Consider the following 22,932-nt stretch of genomic DNA (forward strand, 5'->3'; position numbering starts at 1 on the left):
ACTGGGAAGCCTAAAAATTCACATGTCATCCTCCATGAGGCAATTAACTACCATATTTCATCAATTCTAAGATAACTAACTTTATTCTAAGGCACAGCAATATTTTATGTATCACCAAGAAAGAAAAAAAAAACAAAAACTTCCAACTCAAATAGAACATGCCAGGAATCAAAAGACGCATGCTGATTTTGGAGATATAAATGTGCAAAATGAAAAAAAAATGGGCATCTTGGAATCAATAAAATATGGTAATACCATAACTAAAAATTTAGTCTTTTCCAGCCTGATTACTTGAAGTAGAGCACTTTTAACTGCTTTATGTGAACCCTGAACATAAATGGAAGGATACATAAACATTTTCAGTAGCACACCTTTAATTTATTGACCTATGTAAAAAAAATAATAATAATAGGTCTTAAAAAGTCAGAACAGTAAAAGAATATGCAAAAGGTATTTCTGTTTCTAGAAGGCTATACAAATATGCAAAAAGAAATAAGTTATTTTTTGCATGTCTTTCGGTTTTCCAATTTTTTCCCCAAACTTCATTTTTAATAATACAAATGACTAAGGACCAGTTTAACAAATCATCTTTATGTATATATTACATGCTTTGGAATATATGTAGAAAATGTTCCCAAAAAGTTGTTCAGAAACTTCTCTATTCACAATATGAACAAGAAACCTGTATAAAAGAGATGGAAGGAGCACCTTTTATGGAATTCTGAAGCAGAGTAAAGATGACAAAAAAGATGTATCTGGAATATGGAAATAGTTGCTTAAAACAAAAACAAAAACAAAACCAAAACACCCTATAATAAACCACAGCGAATTAGTTCTCCCAAGAAAAAGTATGAGGTAGTTTTAGCCTCATAATTAAATCTACTGCAGCTTGGAGGTTTTTTTGCTTTTGTTTTTTATAACTAATTTTGTTTTTGTCACTTGGTGACTTAGAACTACCTGTGGAATCCAGACAATATGCTTCATTTTCTAATGTCCACAATTTTAAGGCACGCAATTCATCTAAATGATGTGGTTTTCGTCTGTGTGTTTCTTTTTTCTTTATGCTGTGTTGGGTTCTTTATCACCCTAAAATACTTTTTCAAACTCTTGATTATAAAAACTCTCCATGTCAAGTTTACCACTTCAATGACAGCCGAGTTGGAGAGTTACCAGCCTGAATAATAATGCCATTGGCGTAGAAAGAAAGAAAGGAACTCAGTGATATTGTACCTCAGAAAATTCTCCAAGCAGAGTTTTTCAGTTATTCAATGGGCTGCTTCATTTTCCCCAATCTGCTACCAGAATGTTATATTACAGGATGCTACAGCAATAAGTCTTTCCAGAACCCATTTTATGGTGCTTATGAAAACCATCAGTCTTGATCATTGACTAGAAACATTTACACTCATCCAGAACTTCATGAAAATCCAGCTTTTCAAGTAATTTTCAAATACTGTCTAAACTGCTCATGTCCAGGTAGACACAGTATGCAATTCTTCTCCTGCTTACCAATTCAAACGTCAGTGACTATAAGGAGCTTCTGGTTTCCCTTCTGTCATCATTCTGAATTGTGCTCTGAAATCTCCCGTCCTTCTTTCCTTCCTTATGGAGTCCCTGAACGCACTTATCAGCGTTTTGAGGTCTGTCTTCCACAACTTTTATTCCCTTAAAAAGTGCCTGCTATCGATAAGGGCTGAGTCCTTCTTGGCCGGGGCTCACGTGCGGTCCGGCCTTGCTCTGTGAGGTTAGCGCCTGCACTTGGAAAGGCGGGTGGTCGTGCAGGGGTTTTGTGCGGCTTAGTGTGTGATTCACTTCCGGGGCCATGTGAGTCCTCTCTTCCGGCGTGGATGCCTCTAGGTTTCCAAAGCCAGCAGCCCTCTGGGAAGACGAACACGTTCTGCAAGGCACGCTAGTGTGAGGACGCAGTGCTGTGTGTGGTCCAGAGGCCCAACTGCCGTTCAGACTAATGTTCCAGGCTTTGAGTCTTCGTGCCAAAAGAGCCTCTGCTCACTACTCTCCAGGCTGTCCTCCAGCCGGCTTCCATCTGTACCGTCCAGTTGACTGGTCTCTGTGTACTGTCTATTAAAGGAAACCAGAAATGTTATGATTTGGGGTCATGTTTTGTTCTCAGAGTACAAAGATGACTACACTCAAAGAGGTTAGTAGAAAGCACTGTTAAGAACATTCTCCAAAACTCGGGAATAAGGCAGGGGATGGTTGTGTGGTTTTACGACGTCACACTGGAACACTGTCAAACAGCCCCATGTGAGGAGTACTGACTTCTCCTGAGTAAGTAGACGTTTGTCTAACTTAGGTTTACTGTGGATGAGGACTCAGATTGTTGTCAAGTTATATGTTAATATGGAGGCTTTGTCTGGAAGAAATACAAATAACTTCTGCCTAATAAAAAGATTATGGTCATAGTCTTATTGCCCGGTTGGACATTAGCTGGTTTTGTATCGAATTGAGTAATCTCATCTTAAGACTCTCCCTTTCAGTGTTTGGAATCCAGTCTCTCTTTTTCTCTGTTTTTTCATTAACATATAGTTGATTTATAATGTCATGCCAAATTCTGCTGTACAGAAAAGTGACTCAGATATAAATATATATACATTCTTTTAAAATATTATTTTACATCAGGGTCTATCCCAAATCCAGTCTCTTGAATTCTCTGGGCACCAGCGTTACCATTTTGTTAGTATTCTCATTAATGAGTTAAATGAATCTTTGACACGTGCTCATTTTCTGTTTGTGTGAGAGTCATATTTTGGACTTTTGAAGTATTTTTCATAGCTATCCTTTAAATATTCTTCAAGTTAAGGGAAATACACTAGATGTTTTCCTCAGAAACAAAGGAATATATTTGGAGTCAGGCAAGGGTATCTTGGGACATATTTCACATCCCTAGGCTGTATGGGTCAAGTGTAAACCGGAAACAGCATCACACAAAAATCTCAGGTCCATTCAGAAAGCATCATACTGTACAGACTAATCCAATATGCAAAACCTCATTCCTGTAACAGTAGGTTAGAATACGTTAAGATAGTTAGTAGGTTCTTTTTATTTTAAATTCCAATGTCTTTTAGTAAAGGTGAATATAAAGTCCTGGAAAGAAAGCTTGGGAAATAAACACTATGCAAATCCAGGTATTTAGTGTTTTTTTCCTAGTATAAAAACAAAGGCAGCTTTCCAACACTTCACACATCAGTCGGAGCAAGCAAAATACCTGCTATGGAAGAAGCAACACACGGGACTGTACTTACTACAGCTGGCTACACTTAAAAGAGAATTTAAAACTGATCTCATTTCTGGAGATACAACCATTCTCCCGGACAGAAGACTTTGGCTTTGCCTAGTAATAGGTAGAGTTAGATAAGGAAAAGGATTGGAAATGGAAAATAGGAAGTGAAAGAAAAAAATGTTATGTGAAAATACAGTTTGCAGCAGCAGAGCCCAGAATCTGACCATTATTACATACTAGGTAGCATAAGAGACTTCACTATTTCTAATTTTGGAAAGTTTATGCTGCTGACTGTTACACTACATCATACTAGGAAAAAATTTTTTTCTTGGTATAAATTTGTAGCTTTCTATATAATATTAAGACCTGGAAACTCTGGGGAAAGAATCTTAAAATAATATGCATTTCATTAAAAAAAAACATGGATCTATGGCTAAGTATTTCAAATCTTTAAGGATAGATCTAAAGTTTTTATCTTTATATTAAAACCCAATTTTTCTCTTATTTTAAAATTTTCATTTTCATAAAAAATAACATGTAGTTTTAGAGCAAATTTCTAAAGCTTTACGGATGATTGCTTGTTACTAGGTCAAGTTAAATTGATCAGACTGTATCATAATAATAAAAAAAAAGTCTTGGAGTTCCTGCTGTGGCACAACAGCATGGGTGGTGTCTTGGGAGCCCTGGGGGGCAGGTTCAATCCCTGACCCAGCACAGTGGGTTAAGGATCCCACATTGCCACAACCATGGCTTAGGTTGCAACTGCAGCTCAGATCTGATCTCTAGCCCTGGAGCTCCATATGCCATGGGGTGGCCAAAAAAAAAAAAAAAAGAAAGGAAAAAAAAAAATCCTAAATAGATAATTGGGTAGAAATAAACATTCTCACAATTCCCAGAGCTAGGAAGATAAACTGGCAAATATTTCTAGTAAGCAGGAGTTTCAAAAATATGCTTTTCAATTTAATCCATTAATTCTACATATTCAAATATATCCTAGGGAAATAATATAGAATTCAGACAAATATTTTGCACAAAGATGTTAAAAACAGCATTACTCACAATAAAAAAAGAAAGAAAAATTTAAAACCATTTAAAATCAAACTATAGGGAACTGTTTAATAAAGTATGGCATATTTATTGAGTGGAATATCACACTGATCATATAAAATAAGGTTTAAAATTTTGTAAAAAAAAAAAAGGGAGGGGACATGTTGATGCTAGGATATTAAGCAAAAAACTGGGATGTGCAATTCCATGTACAATGAAAGATGTAGAGTTGTATATACAATATCATTACGATCATGTTAAAAATGGATAGAGAAAAATGGGAAAAATGTGCCAAAATGTTACTAGCTACTATCTCTACATGGTGGATTTATGGGTAAATTATTTCCTGCTTATTTATTCCTTTATTATTTTCCTAATTTTCTAAAATGAGCTCATGTTATGTGCACACCCACACACACACAATAGGGATCTTTAAATAGTTTCTAATTTCCTGTACATCGTGCCCCTTCTGACACTGGACTCTGCTGTCATGGGCTGGCTGAAATAGATGGGCAGACTTTGTAAACTAGATTTTTCTCTAAAAATGTTTAACACTTCCTGAGTCTGAGGAGACTGGTGTTAAGGATATCAGAACTGTCTTGGGCACTGCATGGTTTGTTTTATATCATTTCTAATTTAGGCAACGAAAAGGACAGTAAAAGTATACCAACAGGAAAACTATTTGCAAATGTATTATGCAAAATGATTAGAACTGAAGTGAAAAAGTCCAGCTCAAATTTGGGGCCAGAGTCATTTTATTTGCTGCTCCTAATTCATTTCCAAGCATTATTTACAGAAGCCCAAGCTATTGGACATCCTCTGGTGTATATTTTCATTAAAATTCTATTTTGAGCACACCCTTTGTTGAGTTGAGACAATTGGCCTAATATTTCAAGCCAAGAAAAACTTGTGCTGAATATGGAAAAGAAAAACAAAACTCTGGGGGCCGAATATCTTCCATTTGCTTATAATACTTAAGTGTCTTCATAAGAAACTAACCACTCAAAATCATTAGTATAGGCACCTTTAAAAGTTTCAGTCTGTGTTAAGTCTCCTATGCCTGAGGCAATCTGACTTAAAGAAAGCAAAATTCAATTTTCATGAAAAGAAGAAAACAAATAAAAAACAACAGAAAATGCTCTACTTCTTGGCACCAGGGAGTGTGGATTATATTCTGTGAGAAATTAATAAAGAAAAATGACCTCTTCAAACTTAATTCTTCCCTTGTTTGCAAAGAACTGAAAAGCACATAATCGAGAATTGGTAATCTTTTTAAAAACCACATTTTAACAAGTTGGTCTTGTCTGTTTCCTCTAAATGTTTACAAAGAACTGCTATTACAAATGCACAGGACAGCTGGCTATGTCTGTTGCTTCTTAATGAACACAGTGGTCAGATAAAAAAAGGCAGCAAATGTTTGAAATCAAGCTCAACAACTGTCTATGAGGCATCTTGGTATGAACAGCCTTTTCCGATGTAGCTGTTTTTCCCGCAAGGCCAGAAGAATCTTAATGAAAATACCAATAATATAGCTTCAAGTAGAACAATTTATAAGAACCCTTCAAACACAGAATGTAATGTACAGAACTCTAAGAACAGGGTAAAATTGGAGTTCCCATCGTGGCACAGTGGTTAACGAATCTGACTAGGAACCATGAGGTTGCAGGTTCGATCCCTGGCCTTGCTCAGTGGGTTAAGGACCCTGCATTGCCGTGAGCTGTGGTGTAGGTTGCAGATGCAGCTCAGATCCTGCATTGTTGTGGCTGTGGTGTAGGCTGGTGGCTACAGCTCCGATTAGACTCCTAGCCTGGGAACCTCCACATGCCTTGGGAAGCGGCCCTAGAAAAGGCAAAAAGACAAAAAAACAAAAACAGGGTAAAATTTAAATGAGCTAGATTAAGCATCAATAAGCTATTTCTTTTCTTTCTTTCTTTTTTGTTTGGCTGTGGCCATGGCATGTGAAGGTTCCCAGGCCAGGGATCAAACCCGCGCCATAGCAGCTACTGGAGCAACAGCAGTGACAATGCTGGATCCTTAAGCTGCTGGGCCACCGGCAAATTCCTTAATAAGCTTTTTCTTAAAGGGCCAGATATTTTTGGCTTCAGCCATATGATCTCTCTTGCAACCACTCTGCTCTGCCTCCATAGCACAAAAACAGCCATGGATAACATGTAAATGAATGAGCATGGGTGTTTTCCAATAAAACCTTATTTATAAACATAGGTGGCAGCTGGTTTTGGCCCTCAGACAAAGGTTGGCCTTTGACAAACCTTGAGCTAGATCACTTAGTGTTCATAAAATCAACTTAGATTCCTGAATTCTGACCAGGAACAGAGTAATAGCATTTTTGAGCATTGCTTTCTCACCTGCCTGGAGAGGACAAAGGATTATAGATGTTGCCATAGCAGCTGGTGTACGAAGGATGTGCTGGGGTCTCATATTCAGATAGCCCTACGGTTATCTGGGTCCTCCAGTTTCCAGAAGCATTTGTAGAAGACACTAAAAATGAAAAGATAAAATTAGTGGGACCATTCAAAGTGAACTATTTAGGCCATTTAGATGTACAATATAATCAGCTGTGTGCAGAGTTGTGCTTAAGAGCCAATGTTTAGAACCAATAGAGCTCCTATTCTAATGTGGTCACTTACTGGCCATGTGACCTTGGGCAAATAACTTAACCTCTTTAAGCCTCAGTTTTATCATCTGTAATGTGGAGCTAAGAGTATAAATATATTTTGTGTAGGGATAATATCAGGATTAAACAAATTAACTTGTGAAAATATTTAGCACTGTGCCTGGAAATAAATGATAACTATGATTACTGTAGATATGAATAAAGTTAATTGAAAGACATGCTATTAAAAAAAAAAAAACCCAAGGAGTTCCCTTCGTGGCTCAACAGTTAACAAACCCGACTAGTATCCATGAGGATGCAGGTTTGATTCCTGGCCTTGCTCAGTGGGTTAAGGATCCAGCACTGCCATTAGCTGTGGGGGGTAGGTCGAAGACTTGGCTCAGATCTGGCATTGCTATGGCTGTGGTGTAGGCCTGAAGCTGTAGCTCTGATTTGACCCCCTAGCCTAGGAACCACCATGTGCCACAAGTGCGGCCCTAAAAAGCAAAAAACCCGAAAAAACCCCAAACCCAGAAGACAAGCCAGAAAAGAAGTCTCATATATGGAAAGAATCTTCCCAGTCAGGCTATGGTGGCTGGATAGCTTCACAGGCTTCCATCATAAAGATAAGGTGACAAGTTTGAGTTTCCTGGAGCCCTTTGGAGGAAAAGCATTCTATACGTCGATTTGTTGAGACCTGTCCATTCCTCAGCCAAAGGCAATATTGGCCACTAGCAGGATCAAGTCATTTTTTGGGGGAAAAAAAAAAAAAAAGTGTGCGTGGGGGGAGTGGGAGTGGGGGAGGGTAACTAGGACAGGAAAGATTTCAGGAAGAAGAGACTTAGCTCTTCTGAGGGCACTAATCCGAACAAGGCAAAGGCATAATTTGGGAGCAAAACCCAGTGAATGCCTCATCGCTGGGCGTTTGCTGTCCTCTCTCTTAAACCGTCCATGAGTTCCCTGGTAGCCTAGTAGTTAAGGATCCAGTATTATCACTGCTGTGGCTCAGGTTGCTGCTGTGGCACTAGTTCAACCCCTGGCCAGGGAACTTCCACATGCCACAGGCATGGCCAAAGTAAGTAAATAAATATAACCAGTTCTGCTCTGTGCCTAGGATGCATGATGTCATGCCGGTCACCTAGGACTCAAAATACCACCATTGCTCCTGGGTCCTTCCTGATCTCCTCTATTTCCTGTTCCTGGCAGTCAACCTTCTCTCTTCTCACCCCCACAAAGCATGTGGAACCAGCATGCAACAAACACATTTCAAAACTCATCTGTGGTCCTGGATGCCCACAAAGGTTTGACTTAACGATGTAAGATCCTCACTTTGAGCTTCTAAGAAGGTTTCATATCTCTAAGTCAGGGGTTGTGAGGCGTGGTGGTTAGGATGTCACACTGTAATAGAATTCCTACTTCACCACTTACCGGCTTTGGAGATTGGGCAGGGTCATTTAAACCCTGTAAGGCAGAAGTGTCTCAGCTGCAAGATTAGGATAATAATAATAAACATGACAACAGCACTCCCTACATAGAATTGTCGCATACACTAAATGGGAGAGCGCAAATAAAGGGCTGAGCAAACTGGGTGGCACAGGGTAAGCTGCCAATAAAAGTGGCTGCTACTACTCCTAAAACTGAGTCACCAGGAGAGCCTTTAGGTGGCTGGAAGGGATTGCAAAACCCCTGACTAATTCAGCAAATAACTGGAAACTTATCTCTCCATGAGAATGGTGCATGCCTGTTGTAATACATCAACTATAAAATGTAGTAGGAAAGAGGAAAATCCCAAAAAGGAATTCTAGAAGCACTGATTCCATCCCTGTGATGCCTTTTGGCCTGTGGGGTCAATTCCTGCTGGAATCAGCCAGGCTCACGCTGTCACACTGGGTCCAGGAAGCATTATCTCCATTCTCACCTTTGCCCCAGTGCTGAGACAATGGCCGGGAATGTTGAAGTTTCAGAGTTACAGCTGCTTCTCTGTTTAAAGAGGCATTACCCCAGCCCTGTGCCCTGCTGACTATACACAGGTATCTCAGTCCTCCTTCTTTGGTTTCGGAAAGTTTCTCATGCAGCGCCCTGAACTTTGAAGGGGAAGAAAGGCAATCTCTGGATCACAGCCACAAATATGAAATAATTACAGGAGCCTTTTCATATGTTACATGTGGTAATAAATGGGGAAACCCTAGCAGAAGTCCAAAGTCCTGCACAAAGAGGAGAGAACTGGAACCCAAACAGAAATCTCCATGGAAACACCTCTTGTCAACAAACTTAGGAAACTTTTAAAGGTACAGTTTTCACAGATGATCACAAAATGATTCAGGAATCCCTGTGCTATGTCTCACTAAGGCGTCATACTTGCAAGAGGGGGCAAGACTCATGACCTTGGTCTTTTTTGTGCAGTTCGAGAATTCATTTCTTTAAGCTTTAGTGCTGCTTCATTTTCATACATCCCTCTGGCTGCTAACTAGACCGTGAACTTATCCAGGCCAGAAACTGGCTCCTCAGCATCTTGGATGTGCCCGCTTGTTAGCTGAATAAGTGAAACCAGAGGAAGATTTTTCTCTTAAGCCCTCATATCCCTACTTAAGGTAACTGGCACAGCTCGGGGTATGCAATAGACTTAGGGACCAAAGTCAATGCATGAAGAGAATCTCTCTAATCAAAATTACCTTTGAAAGTCCCTTAAATTAACCAGAAAGTGGAGGATATATGATTACTGGATTGAGTCAAGGCCTGAGGAGTATTTAGAACAGTGCCAAGAACAGTGCTTAGTAAATGCCAGCTCCAGTCAGACTTACTAGAAGACTTACACAGATTCCTAAGCACTCGGAATGAATGGCATTTATGTATGTATGTACGTCTTTTTAGGGCCACACGGGTGGCATATGGAAGGTCCCAGGCTAGTAGTCAAATTGGAGCTACAGTTGCTGGCCTATACCACAGCCAAAGCAACGTGGGATCCAAGCTGCATCTTTGACCTACGCCACAGCTCATGGCAATAACAGAACCGTAACCCACTGAACAAGGCCAGGGATCAAACCCACATCCTCATGGATACTAGTTGGGTTCATTACTGCTGAGCCACAACCGGAATTCCAGGAATAAACTGCTTTTAGATGATCCAATTCCTCGTGGTGAACAGGGAAGGATGTATAATCCTAAAGGCTTTCTTCTTACATAAGTGTTTATCCTATTCTTTTAATATATCAAAACTCAATGCCCTGAAAACTATTTTTATTTATTTATTTATTTGCTTTTTAGGACCCGCACCCATGGCATGTGGACATTCTCGGGCTAGGGGTCAAATGAGAGCCACAGCTGACGGCCTACGCCACAGCCACAGCAACGGGGGATCCAAGCCGTGTCTGCAACCTACACTACAACTCACAGCAACACCAGATCCTTGTGGATACTAGTTGGGCTCATTAACCAATGAGCCACAATGGGAACTTCCAATTTTTATTGAAGTATAGTTCATTTATGATGTTATGTTAGTTTGAGGTGTATGGCACAGGAATTCAGTTTTATATATATATATATATATATATATATATATAAAATTTTTATTAGTTTTATATAAACTATTATAAACACATATTCTTTTTCAAGTTATTTTCCCTTATGGCATATTACAAAATACTGATATATATATATAAAATATAATTTTCCTGTGCTATACAGCAGGTCCTTGTTGATTATCTATCTTATATATAGTAGTGGGTACATATTAATTGCAAAGCCTGAACACTTTAAAGAGATGTGGCCATCAACACAAGACCTAGAAAAGATAAAATACAGGAAAGCCTCTAACACAGGGCAGCACAGAGAGTAGGTGCTCAGTAAATGTTTGTTGGATTTTAACCTGTGGCTCCACCCAATAGCTACCACCCTTATGATCTTGGGTCCTGGTCTCATGGTCCTTGAGGGGAGTGGTTTGGGGTAGCTGGGGACACAAGGTTAATGAAATCTGAGTACAAAGGCCTCTGTGCTATTTTTTTTCCCTTCCTTTTTGGGCCACACCCAAGGCATGTGGGACTTCCCAGGCCAGGGATGGAACCCCTGCCACAGCAGTGACCCAAGCCACAGCAGTCACTACAACACCTGATCTTAAACTCTTAGGTCACCAGGGAACTCAGCCTCCAGGGTATTCTTACCTGAAGAATAGGAAGATGCTCGGCTGCTTGGAGAACAGGGTACCTGTAGGCCGGCAAAGCCCAGGCTTCTCTGCGAGCCCCGGTCAGAGTCAAAGCTAGTCTGTGTGCTGTGGCTCTGCTCCTTCTGCCCAGAGGCCCGCTGGTACCAGCCACGCAGGTGCTCTGCAACTAAGGCCTTGTGGATGTTTTTGGTGATGTGCTCTGACTTTGCAGCAGCCTTTCTTGGCAGCCGGAGAGTGGCGTATGGGTTGTGGGGTACCCGGTCGACCTCATCTTCATGAAAGGACCTGCTGTAGTCCCTGGGGCGGTCGTACCCATAGTGGGCTGACGACCGGTAGGAAGGGTTGACACTGTACTGTCCCTCCATGTCGTTCTCATAGACATAGCCACCACTGTAATAGAGATCACACTCTGCGTACGGCGTGTACCCGGCAATGTAGTAACTGGAAGATGTCTGCTCTTGACTCTTGGAGTAGACACCATTCCTCAAACTATCCTTTTGTGCTAGGTTGGGCATGCTTCCTGAATTTGAAGTCGAAACGTTCTGTTTTTTGGACCTTCTCCGGCCCCTGGAGCGAGTGTCCAGAGTCTGGGTAGTGTAATAGGGCCCGGCCACTGGTGTCACACAGTAATACTCCGTGCTTGACTGGCTGGTGTAGGAAGACCCGTCATCCAGGATTTCTGTGCTGCTGCTTCTTTGGGATTTGGAAAGGGAGAAAAATGGCTTATCGTGGTCCATCTCAGAGAGCAGGTGAGACTGGGACTCCAGGCTCCCACTCCGCTGGCGGCAGTGCTGAGATGACGATTCGGGTCTGCAGGAGAAGAAAGGCAAACTTGTAAAAGAAAAAAGGAGAGGAGTTCCTGTCATGGCTCAGAGGTAATGAACCTGACTAGTATTCACGAGGATGGGGCTTCGATCTCTGGGCTCTCTCAGTGGGTTAAGGATCTGGCATTGCCGTGAGCTGTGGTGTAGGTGACAGGTGGCAGGTGGCTTGGATCCCATGTTGCTGTGGCTGTGGTGTAGGCTGGCAGCTATAGCTCCAATTGGACCCCTAGCCTGGGAAGGGAACCTCCATATGCTGCAGATGTGGCCCTAAAAATACAAAAAAAAAAAAAAAAAAAAAAAAAAAAAAAAGGAGAGGACCAAGATAAGGAAAAAAGGGACATCACTTCAAATATTTAACAGCTCTTGAACGGCAATAGGATTTTTAAGGTTTCCAAAGCAACCACACAACAGAATCCACTGGGTTTACAAAGTCAAAATGAGAAGAGAAACACGTTCTGTCAATTAGGTAACCTGTATCCTTTCTTGAAAACAGGGAAGATAAACTGATGATGTACAACTTGCATCAAAGCCTAAGAAAAACTCCACGCATCTTCGGAGGGTCTTTTATCCCAACAGGAGAGCAGTAGCTAGACCACAGTGAAGGCAGCCTTTGTGGGGGAGAAGAGGCTGATCTGACATTGGAAACCTGGGTTGAGTCACAGCTCCATCATTTCCCAGCTATATGAACGTGGGTAAAATATTTAATTAATCTTCCTTCCTCCTCTGTAAAATGAGGACCAAAACAGTATCTAACATCTTCAATTAGGCTTGTTGTGGGGACTAAATAATATAGTGCATATGGATGGCTGTGCTCTTTTCTATGCACAGCCATCAGTAAACACGTCAAAGGGTTACCATTGTCATTATCCACATCCTTAACACTGAATGCCAAATGGTACTGTCTGGTTAGAAAAATCCAGTGTCTACGCAAAGTCCATTTTCAAGTACATTTTTTTTTTGACTGACATATTTGTTTTGTTTGTTTGTTTTTCTTCTTCTTATGGCTGCACCTATGGCATATGGAAGTTCCTGGGCTAGGATTTGAATTAGAGCTGCAGCTGCAGGCCTACACCACAGCCACAGCAACACCAGATTCAAGCCACATGTGTGACCTATGCTGCAGCTTGCGGCAATGCCAGATCCTTAACCCACTGAGCGAGGCCAGGGATCAAACCTGCAGCCTCAGGGACTCTATATCAAGTTCTTAGCCCACTGAGCCACAACAGGAACTCCTTGACTGATGTATTTGAATTCTTAAGTGCAGAGGAAACATAGAGTCATAGAATAAGGGACTATGGAAACTCTCCTAACATGATTCAAACACAGCCAGGTAAAGCACAACCTTAAACCTTAAAGTAAAAATCAACAGAGACAAAGCAACCGGACTGAAGTTGAAGTGCTCTTACTCCAAGTGGCTGCTGCTGTAGGCATTTCGGGTCAGAACAGGTGTGGTGGGCATGCTTCGCCCTCCCTGGGGCCGCCTTTCCAGAGTTTTGTATGGACTGCTATGTGTTGACAGCATTTCTCTGTGATGGTAAAAAAGAAGAATTCAGGAAATGACGAACCTCCCAACATCTCTGGAAAACTTGTCCTAAGCTGATCAGAAACTACCTGGAAGCTGAAGGAATGGGAGCATAGAAAGAAAATTGAGAGGAGTTCCTGTCGTGGCTCAGCGGCTAATGAACCCAACTAGCATCCGTGAGGATGCAGGTTTGATCCCTGGCCTCACTCAGTGGGTGAAGGATCCAACATTGCCGTGAGCTGTGGTGTAGGTCACAGACACAGCTCGGATCCCATGTTGCTGCGGCTGTGGCGTAGGCCAGCAGATGGCTCTAACTGAACCCCTAGCCTGGGAACCTCAAGCCGAGGGTGCGCCCCTAAAAAGACAAAGAAAAGAGAAGAAAATTGAGAAAAAACTGTCTTTGTGGTTTAGTTATCCTGGTGCATCCCAGATGAGTTTTAGGGGAAGCACAGTGATCTGACTCGGAATCATAAATATGAAGGGAAAAAAATTAAAAAGACTTTTAAGAAAGACTGTACTGAATAAAACATTGAAAATAACTAGAGTAGGGGCAGCATTTTTTTTTTTTTTTTTTTTTTTTTTTGCCACACTCATGGCATGTAGAAGTTCCCAGGCCAGGGATCAACTCACACCATAGCAGTGACAATGCTGGATCCACCACGGAAGTTCCAGCAAATCTTTTTTATAGAAAGAGTGTTAAGTATTTTTGGCTTTGTGGGCCAGATGATCTCTATCTCAACTACTCAACTCTGCCCTTGAAGTAAGAGATCTGTGTAGACAATATGTATGTGATTGGAGGTGACAGTGTGCCAATAAAATTTGCCATGGACATGAAGATTCAAATTTCATACTATTTTTATGTCACAATATATGACTGCTTGTGATTTCCCCTCCAATTATTCAAAAATATAAAAACCATTCTTAGTTCAGGGGCATTGCAAAAATAGATCACGGGATGAATTTGGCCAGTGGATTGTCATCCATAGCATCCTTAAATCACTTTGTCTACTTCCCAGCACAGTGAGAACACGATTTGAAGTTAATTTTTTCAATTAAAAATGACTTTGGGAGTTCCCGCTGTGGCACAGTGAGTTAAGAATCAGTCTGCAGCAGCTTGTGTCACTGCAGAGGTGCAGGTTCAATCCCCGGCCCGGCACAGTGGGTTAAAGGATCTGGCATTGCCACAGCTGTGACTTGAATTCAATCCCTGGTCCAGGAACTTCCATATGCCATGGGTACGGCCATAAAAGGAAAAAAAGAAAAAAGTTGGTAATCCTATATTGGGCACTATTTTAAAAAACAAACAAACAAAAAAAACTAGTATTGATTCAGGCAGCCAAGTTCTGGCAATCAATGGTCTGTCATCTTTTAAAAAATTATATTGTTCTGTTGTTACTGCCCTAATAATATTTACTGGAGACACCTGAGAAAAAGTCGTATTATCTATTTTACAGATTAAACATGTGCTGAGGTCTCAATTTCATTTGAAAGATTAGAAGTCAATTCTGTGCTTGGTTTGGCAGAATGGACTTTCATGACAGTTTCCTGAGACCCATGGGTTATAAAACTAAACTTTTGACACGATACCCAAAACCAGGTGATAATTAATGTCCCTATAATTTAATATAAATCAAATAGATTTTAAAGTCAAGAAAAGAGCCAGGTGCTTTTCATTTAAAAAATTTTTTTTTGTCTTTCTGGGCTGCACTCATGGCATATGGAGGTTCCCAAGCTAGGGCCTGAATTGGAGCTGCAGTCGCTGGCCTACACCACAACCACAGAAATGTCAGATCCAAGCCACATCTGCAATCTACACCACAGATCACGGCAACACCGGATCCTTAACCCACAGAGCGAGGCCAGGGAATGAACCCTCGTCCTCATAGATGCTAGTCAGACTGGTCTCTGCTGAGCCACGACAGGAACTCCCCAAATGCTTTTTCAAAGATCTCTTTAAAAACACTTCCACTTGCTGTCAACAACAAATAACTGGGTGAGCTTCCATGCTTTGGTTTTGCAAGATAACCTCCTCTGAAAGAATAAATAGGATTAACACAGAAATGGGTTGACTAATTTAGAGAAAAGGTCTCCTAGTGAGGGGCAAGGCCTTTGCCTCACAGATGATGTGACCTCTCACCTGGACTGTCTGGTATCCACAAGCTGTTCATTGACAGACGACTTTCTTAAATGGATCCTCTCGATACCAAGAGACTTGGGAGGAAGAATTCTTGGAGAATGAGGTACTGAACTTGACCGCTGCCCAGACAGATTGAAGGTGTCATTAGCTAAAACAAGTAAACAAACAAACCAATGAATAGATAAATAAGTAAACAAATACTCATCAACACCCCCAAAACAGAATGTGGAAGATTTGGCTGGTGCGCAAAGTGTTCTTCCACAAAGATGACGTTTTTGAAGGGGTACCTAAGTTTCAGGAAATGTAGCTTTGTATTTTACGCAATAGAAAAAAGAAATTAATGAATATTTGTGTGGGGCCTGATCCAACCTTTAGCAGTTCAACTGGTGTCACTCGGAGCAGCAAATAAATCTCTCAGGTGGAATGGGTGATACTATTTAGCTTTTCGAGAGTTACATTACAGAAAAAACTCAGTGTGTTAAGGGCCCAGAAGTTGGCCTGTGAGGTAGGCTGGGATCAGTTTTGTTCAGCATTACTTTTAATGTTCTTAAGTCTTCTGGGCTCACCAAAGGCTCATCCTATCATTAAAAGTAATGAAACCGATTTATGGTGAGTCACTAGAGACCTGTTTTGCCTCTTACTGATATTTGTATTTCCAAGGAGGAATGGCAAATGCGACCAAATCTCAGCTCAGAGGAATTCTGAAATGGGAGACTTTCATGAACCATTGAACTTAGGGGAAGATAAAGCAGGGTTAGCAGCTTCCCTGAATTCTTTAAATCATATCAAATAGAGAGGGCCAGCTCCTCTGCTTCAGAACAAGGAAGGGATTACAAGGAAATACTCTTGTAATCACTTGATACGAAATGCATTCCACCATGAAACGTGTTGAACACAGCTCATCACAACAGATACAGCCTACCTCTAGGAAATCAACACAATGACAGGAAGCCCAATTTCTAAAATGTGTATTTCTTCCTAAGGAAACTAAAATAAACTCCCACTTATCCAGAACAAGTAGGCAGGGATAATCAAACTCTATACTATTTCCTGGTGATGTAGCATAGCTTACACAACACAAATTTCCTTGTTTTGCTATTGGACACCAAATATATAAGATGTCACCACTGGAGGAAGCTGGGTGAAGGATTCTGTATTAATTATGCAACTCCCTACGAGTCTGTAGGTACTTCAAAAGTTAAAACAACAACAACAACAACAAAAAAAACCCTACAGAGCCTTACAAATCCTTATTGAGATACTTACCTAACTCATATTATGGTTTTCTGATTTTCTGACATCATGTGACCTATGTGGTACTGTATTTAATGTTGAGTTAACCTGCGTAGAAGTTAATCATAATCCTCCTCTCCCAACTTCTCTGGATAAAAGTAACTTAATTGATTCTTCTTTTCCCAACAGAATAATAAATAGGCTTTACTTAACTTAAAAAAAACCCTCCTATTTCAGAATATGTAACATTTTTAACTGAAAATGGGGAGCTACTTACAATCATCATAGGTGGTGGTGTCAGACAAGGAGCTGCTTTCTGATGGGATTATGTCTTCTATGAATAAAATAAAAAACTGCCTTTAGTATCATGGTTGCATTTGTACACCCATAAGAGTTCAATAAAACTATTTTAAATGGAATGCATCTTATTTTTATTAAAAAAAATGCAACTCATTATAGTACATGAGGAATAATTAACCGTTCTAAGAATGGATTCATTGACTACTGAAGATATAAACATCTTACAAATGGTACAAATGAATTCTTTCTTAAAGCAGAACAAACTTGGGCAACCCTCCTTTGAGAATCTACTATACTGTTAACTTTTAAAATAACTTATTTTTTTGAACGCTTCCCTGAAGCAAAGGGCTTTTTCTTGATAGAATGTGGACATTTTGGGGTGCTTAAGCTTCTCAACTAGAAGGGTTGATGAGGGTTCTCAACTATATCAGGGTTTTCTCAACCATAGGTGGTACTACTGACAATGTGGACTGGATGGTTCTTCACTGAAGGGAGCTGTCCTCTGCACTGTGGGATCTCTAGCCTCTACTAGTGGATGTCAACACCATGCCCATCCTTAGTTTTGATAATCAAAAATGTCTGCAGACACTGCCACATGTTTCCAGGGGTACAAAAATTGTCCTGGTTGAGAAGCCCTGAAACAGACAGACCTGGTTTCAAATCTTGGTTTTGTCATTTATTGGCTATGAGACCTTGGGCAAATTACATAATCTCTCTCAGCATCACTCGACTCAACTCTAAAATAGGGATAAGAATAGTACCTAGCGTTCAGTGACGTAATAGAAGTAAAGCCCTTAGCTCAGCTCCTGGCACAGGACAAATGCTCATTAAACATAACCTATACTAATTACTTTGGTTGCCTAAGCCCAGCATTCTGGTGAAAGAACACTGGTAGCTGGAAATCCTCATAGTGATCTGATTCTTATTGGTGCCCATCACACAGTACAAAATGGATTTAGCAAAAAGTGAGATCTCAGATGTGATGATGTGTTTTGGCAAATCATTCCATATTCAATGTCAAGAATTTGCAAGGTTACAGGCAAACATAAGGCCTCAGGGTAAGCTCCAAAGCCATTAGGAAGTGAATCTCCCCATTCAACCTCAAATGTTCATCTCTGTCAGAGCCAGGAGGACACACAGTGGAGCTTAAAGGCAAGGTGCTAGCATAGTCAGCTGTCAGGCACGCTTTAAAAAAAACTACCCAATATGTGCTCAACCACTGGCACCTGTGCTGCCCAAAAATCAGCTACTATAAAGGATAACATGTGAATCTTACACAATTGGGATGAATGGGCCACAAGTGGCTATGAAAGTTAAGTGCATTACTAATCAACCATCTCTGTAAGGCCAGAACATGGTCACTGAAGAGACCAACTGAATTTCATGTCCAGAGTCAAAGCCATCCTAAATTCCCCAGCTGTAGCTAACACTTGCGTGTTGATATCTGTGCATTCTCTTTCCAAAAGCCTTATCTCTGCTTTATAAGTCATATGCCCTAAAGCCGAGTATACTTTAAGCCACATTACCATATTTCCTCAAATCTAAGATGTATAGTTAGTGTCCCAGTTAAAAAAAAAGTACTGCCAATCATAACTGTAACATACCATCTACTGTAAGAATTATCCCAAGTTTACAGATGTTTAAATGTGAAAAAAAAAAGTCTTGGAATGAAAGAAACAGAATCATATTTCAACCAAGGATCAAGGCTAAAAAATATGTAACAAATACCTAAGGCCAATTGGACTTGAAATCTACCTAAATGAGATTTTTCACTTTTTTTCTGAATATTAAAATTTTAGATACATAACATCAAGAATTTTGAAAATATGGAAGAAAATGAGGAAGCAAATTTATGTGATATTCTACAACTATTAATATTTTGAAATACTTCCCAACCTGCCTTTGTGTGTGTATATTTATACAAAGTCAGGATCATGTTGTGGCTACAATTCTGTATTCTGCCTTTCTGCATTTCATAATATACCCATGACATATGCCCACGTCTTTAAATAGCCTCGCAAAGTGACAGTAATGTTAAGAGTCTTCTCTATCCACATATGTTGGATAGGTCCCTTAAAAAAAAGGAAGGACTGCTGCGCTAAAAACTTTCGAGAAAGTCCTGAGGGGGCCCAGCTCTCTTAATACTCTGTGTTTTCAGATGTATTTCTTGCAATGACATCAGGCCAATTAAAGGTGAATCTGTTTTATCAGAGACCAATATTGCTGTGAAAACTCTTTCATCCTAAAAATTAAAGGAATGTAATAGTATAGTATTATAATAGTGAAAACGTCACCAAAAATCAAGTTAACACACTTGTAAGACTGAAATTTCAAACCATTTTTAATCCTAAAAAATTTAAGATTAACCTCTTTCTTTATCTCTCACCAGATGTACTGGTTTGGAAATGGTCCAGTCCAGCAAGAGGACTGACACACACACACACACACACACACACACACACAAAAAACCTTACTAATTACTAACCTGGTAAAGTAACAGTTGCTTTCTGGCTGGGTTTCTTTCCACATCTAATGCGGTATTCATTTATTGCATTTTCAATCTCCTGAAGCTTTTTCACTGCATCCGTGTAATCTTGCTTTCGTTTTTTCTTCACGGTTTTGCAAAGGTCTGGCTCGTTGGCAAGTTTCTTTGCAGCTTCCACCAGCTTTTGCTGTATTAGGAAATTGCTCTCCAGTTCTTGCAAAGCAGGGTCCTGCATTTACATAATGATACTGCTTTATTTTTATGGACACACACAGTCACTCTCACATGTACTGGGTAATAAAATTTCTCTTTCTCACATTCTCAAATTAGATATTCTTTGAGAATTAAATCTTCCTAAGTTTTACTGATTAGGTATTCTCAAACTCTTTCCTAGAGGACAAGACTTCCCTCCTCCATTTACTTTAACTTTTTATTAGACCAAGTCTCTTTCCATTTCAAAGAAGGGAATGGTCTTCCATTCATTCAGTGATTGGGTGAAGATCATATTTTTCAAGACAGTTTCTTCGCCCAAGATTCATAGATATAAAATGTTATATTCACATACATAGCTTCAGAAACAGATACATTTAGGGTTTTTTTAATTTGTTTTTTTGCTTTTTAGGGCTGCACCTGTGGCATATGGAAGTTCCCAGGCTAAGCGTTGAATTGGAGCTGCAGCTCCTGGCCTATGCCACAGCCACAGCAATTCGGGATCCGGGCCACATCTGCAATTTACACCACAGCTCTCAGCAACTCTGGATCCTTAAATCACTGAGTGAGGCCAGGGACTGAACCCACCTCACATATACTAGTCGGGTTCTTTACCTGCTGAGCCACAATGGGAATTCCCACGCTTCAATTTTTTTCGTTTGTAAAATGGACATAACATCCACCTTTTAAAAGTAAGGTGAAGATTAGAAGAGATAATATACATGGATTGCTTAGCTCAAAGCTGGGTATATAGTGAACACTCAATAGCAAGCTCACTTATTTTTAATAGAAACCACTATCATTTTCTAAAATCAAGATGGCTAAACTTCTGCAAGAAACACAAGTGGGGTCATAGCATCTGATGACATGCAAATGACCAAGTACCCTCAAATATTGGCTAGCCAATCTTTCAATTTTATTATACCCAAGTGCTGTACATGTGTTATCTCATCGAATACTCCTTGCATACCTCAGTTGGAAAACATTCATTACTCCTATTTTATAGATGAGGAAACTGAGAGTCAAGGAATGAGACTTCAGAGAAGACTAACTATTTGCCAAAAGCTACTTGGCTTTAAGTGGGAGACTCTCATGCTGGAATTCTTAATTCTTATAATAATGCGTCTCAGTGTATCAACATTTAGGGTTCATTTAATGCTCTGTTTGGGGGCATAAAGATGTGAGAAATAACTCAATTTTAATTGGACTGTGCATGAAAGCAAGAATTCAACTTGGTCTCCATGATCCTTTGTAAGGGGTGAGATAAAAATGGTACAGCAGCAACTCAAAAACCAAAGGAACAAGTTGGCCACATCCCACAGCCAGCTTTTCTGTCTTACTGTTGATAGAAATTCTCAGAGCTGGTGCTCATACCTCTTCACTTGGCAGCAAGTTGTCATCTAACTTGAACGCGGTACCCACACGCCTTCTGACCTGAGGAGGTTTCTCACCTACATTCAGTGGATACTCCTTGGGGATTTTGCCTGTGAGCTCCTGTAAAACAGGACAGATATGAGAGGAGCAGAGGGTGACCCTGGCCAGAATTGTCAAACACAATTTGAAGTGCTCTCCCACCAAAGGAGAAGACACTCACAGCCTCCCGCAAACAGATCTTCTTAAGCTCTTCAACTTTCTTCAGGAGTTTTTCTTGCAATAGTTTTTCCTTCTTCTTGAGTTCAAGGATTTTCTCTCTCTTTTGCTCCTCACTAACTTCTGAGTCTTGAGAACCTGAGGGAGATGAGAGGGAGGGCAGGGAAGGGTTATACAAGGCATGTTTCCTTCCTTTTTAAAGGACAAAGGAGTTTTAAGCCAAACCTGCTATTTAATAATAGTTTATTTCTTTTCTCCTTGTTTCTGAACATAATCAAAGGAAACTGGAGAACATGTTCTCATGCTCTGGGCATCAAACAGAGTCTGGTAATAATATATGCCGTTTGCACTGGCTCAGTCATTTTAGAAGCAATGATAACATGCTTATCAATGTTTCAGCCACACCCAAGGAAAAAATTCATTTTTCTGAGCAGGAGAGAAGGTAAGATTTTCTTTGAGATAGTTGTTCCAAATGTTCTTTTAGAAAGCAGGCAAGATGAAGGAATGTTCTGTGCTTTAGAATCACAAGTTGACAATGGGATTTAGATGAGAAATTATTTTTAGTGAAATTACATATCCTTCGTGATAAGAGATCCCAGAATTTCTACAGAGGAAGGGCTTGGAGCAGCAATCACTTTAGGGGTGAGGTGGGGCCCAAAGGTTGTAGTCATGGTTCAATTTATATTAAATGAAGTAGATAAGTTCCTGTATCAAAAGCTACATATTGGAGAAAGAAGCACTTCAAGTGTTACTTATATAATCAAACTTTATCATTTTAACTTTCGTCATGCTCCTTTAAAGGTTAGTTTTTAAATTTTATTCAAACCTGCTGTATCCTGTAGATTTTCATCTGCTTATTTATTCCCAAAATAATGGGTTAAAAGATAAATTTAAACCAGGTTTAAAAAAAAAGTGAAATAAGATAAAGATCCCTTGCACATTCTCTAATCCAAAAATATTACCTGAGGAGATTAAACTGCCATTGCTTGCCATGATGAACTGACTTTTTGCCTCTAGTGTCACCGGTTTGGAGACCCGTGGTGCTCCTGTCTCCGTCAAATCCATTGCAATGTCGTCTAAACTTCTGGCTGAAGGGATTTTTGCCTAATACAATATTGAAATGGAATTCACTCAATTAAACCTATTTCAAATTAATGAAACAATACAGTTGCTGTGTATTAAAAATGTCAACACAGGACTACTTAGAAGTTTTACACACTAAAGTAATATATTTTCAGAAAAAAAAAAAAGACCTCAACTTTGCAGGTAAAATGTTTTAGTAATGCATGATTCTCTCTCATAGTATATTTCAATCATTAACTTTCAAATGTAATCAGTGTACACATACATGCATGCCAAAATGTTGGCAAATCTGACAACTTTCGAATCTGCATATATGTTGCCCATCTTTTAAATGTAAGAAAAATTAAAACAAATGGTAGTTCAAACATTATAAAGTGACTATACTGTAATTTAAAAAATTGGTATTAAAGTTTAAAAAATATGAGAAAAAAAGTGTATACACATATGTGTGACTGGGCCACTTTGTTGTACAGCAGAAATAGACACA

General features: G+C 39.9%; 1 protein-coding gene across 29 annotated transcripts in view; it reads right to left on the minus strand.

Annotated features, from left to right (window-relative positions):
- Positions 1–356: 356 nt before the first annotated feature.
- Positions 357–22,932, minus strand: part of FRMD4B (FERM domain containing 4B) — a 376,886-nt gene continuing 354,310 nt past the window's right edge. For 11 of the 29 annotated variants that reach the window (XM_084988966.1, XM_084988977.1, XM_021069208.2 and 8 more), the window contains 10 exons: positions 22,325–22,466; positions 21,367–21,500; positions 21,147–21,266; positions 19,563–19,791; positions 17,055–17,111; positions 15,545–15,692; positions 13,292–13,411; positions 11,060–11,871; positions 6,655–6,787; positions 357–2,079 (listed from right to left, as the gene is read on the minus strand). In XM_084988966.1, coding sequence (XP_084845092.1) covers positions 1,959–2,079; positions 6,655–6,787; positions 11,060–11,871; positions 13,292–13,411; positions 15,545–15,692; positions 17,055–17,111; positions 19,563–19,791; positions 21,147–21,266; positions 21,367–21,500; positions 22,325–22,466 — 2,016 coding nt within the window. In that variant the 3' untranslated portion in view covers positions 357–1,958. Of the gene's footprint in view, positions 2,080–3,263; positions 3,353–6,654; positions 6,788–11,059; positions 11,872–13,291; positions 13,412–15,544; positions 15,693–17,054; positions 17,112–19,562; positions 19,792–21,146; positions 21,267–21,366; positions 21,501–22,324; positions 22,467–22,932 lie in introns of all 29 variants that reach the window. The other 18 variants (XM_084988974.1, XM_084988979.1, XM_021069209.2 and 15 more) reach the window with 3 other exon arrangements.

Source organism: Sus scrofa, chromosome 13, assembly GCF_054392235.1.
Source record: "Sus scrofa isolate SSC_HxYL_T2T_F1_AM1 chromosome 13, Sscrofa_HxYL_maternal_Yorkshire_Landrace_v2.0, whole genome shotgun sequence".
NCBI lineage: Eukaryota > Metazoa > Chordata > Mammalia > Artiodactyla > Suidae > Sus > Sus scrofa.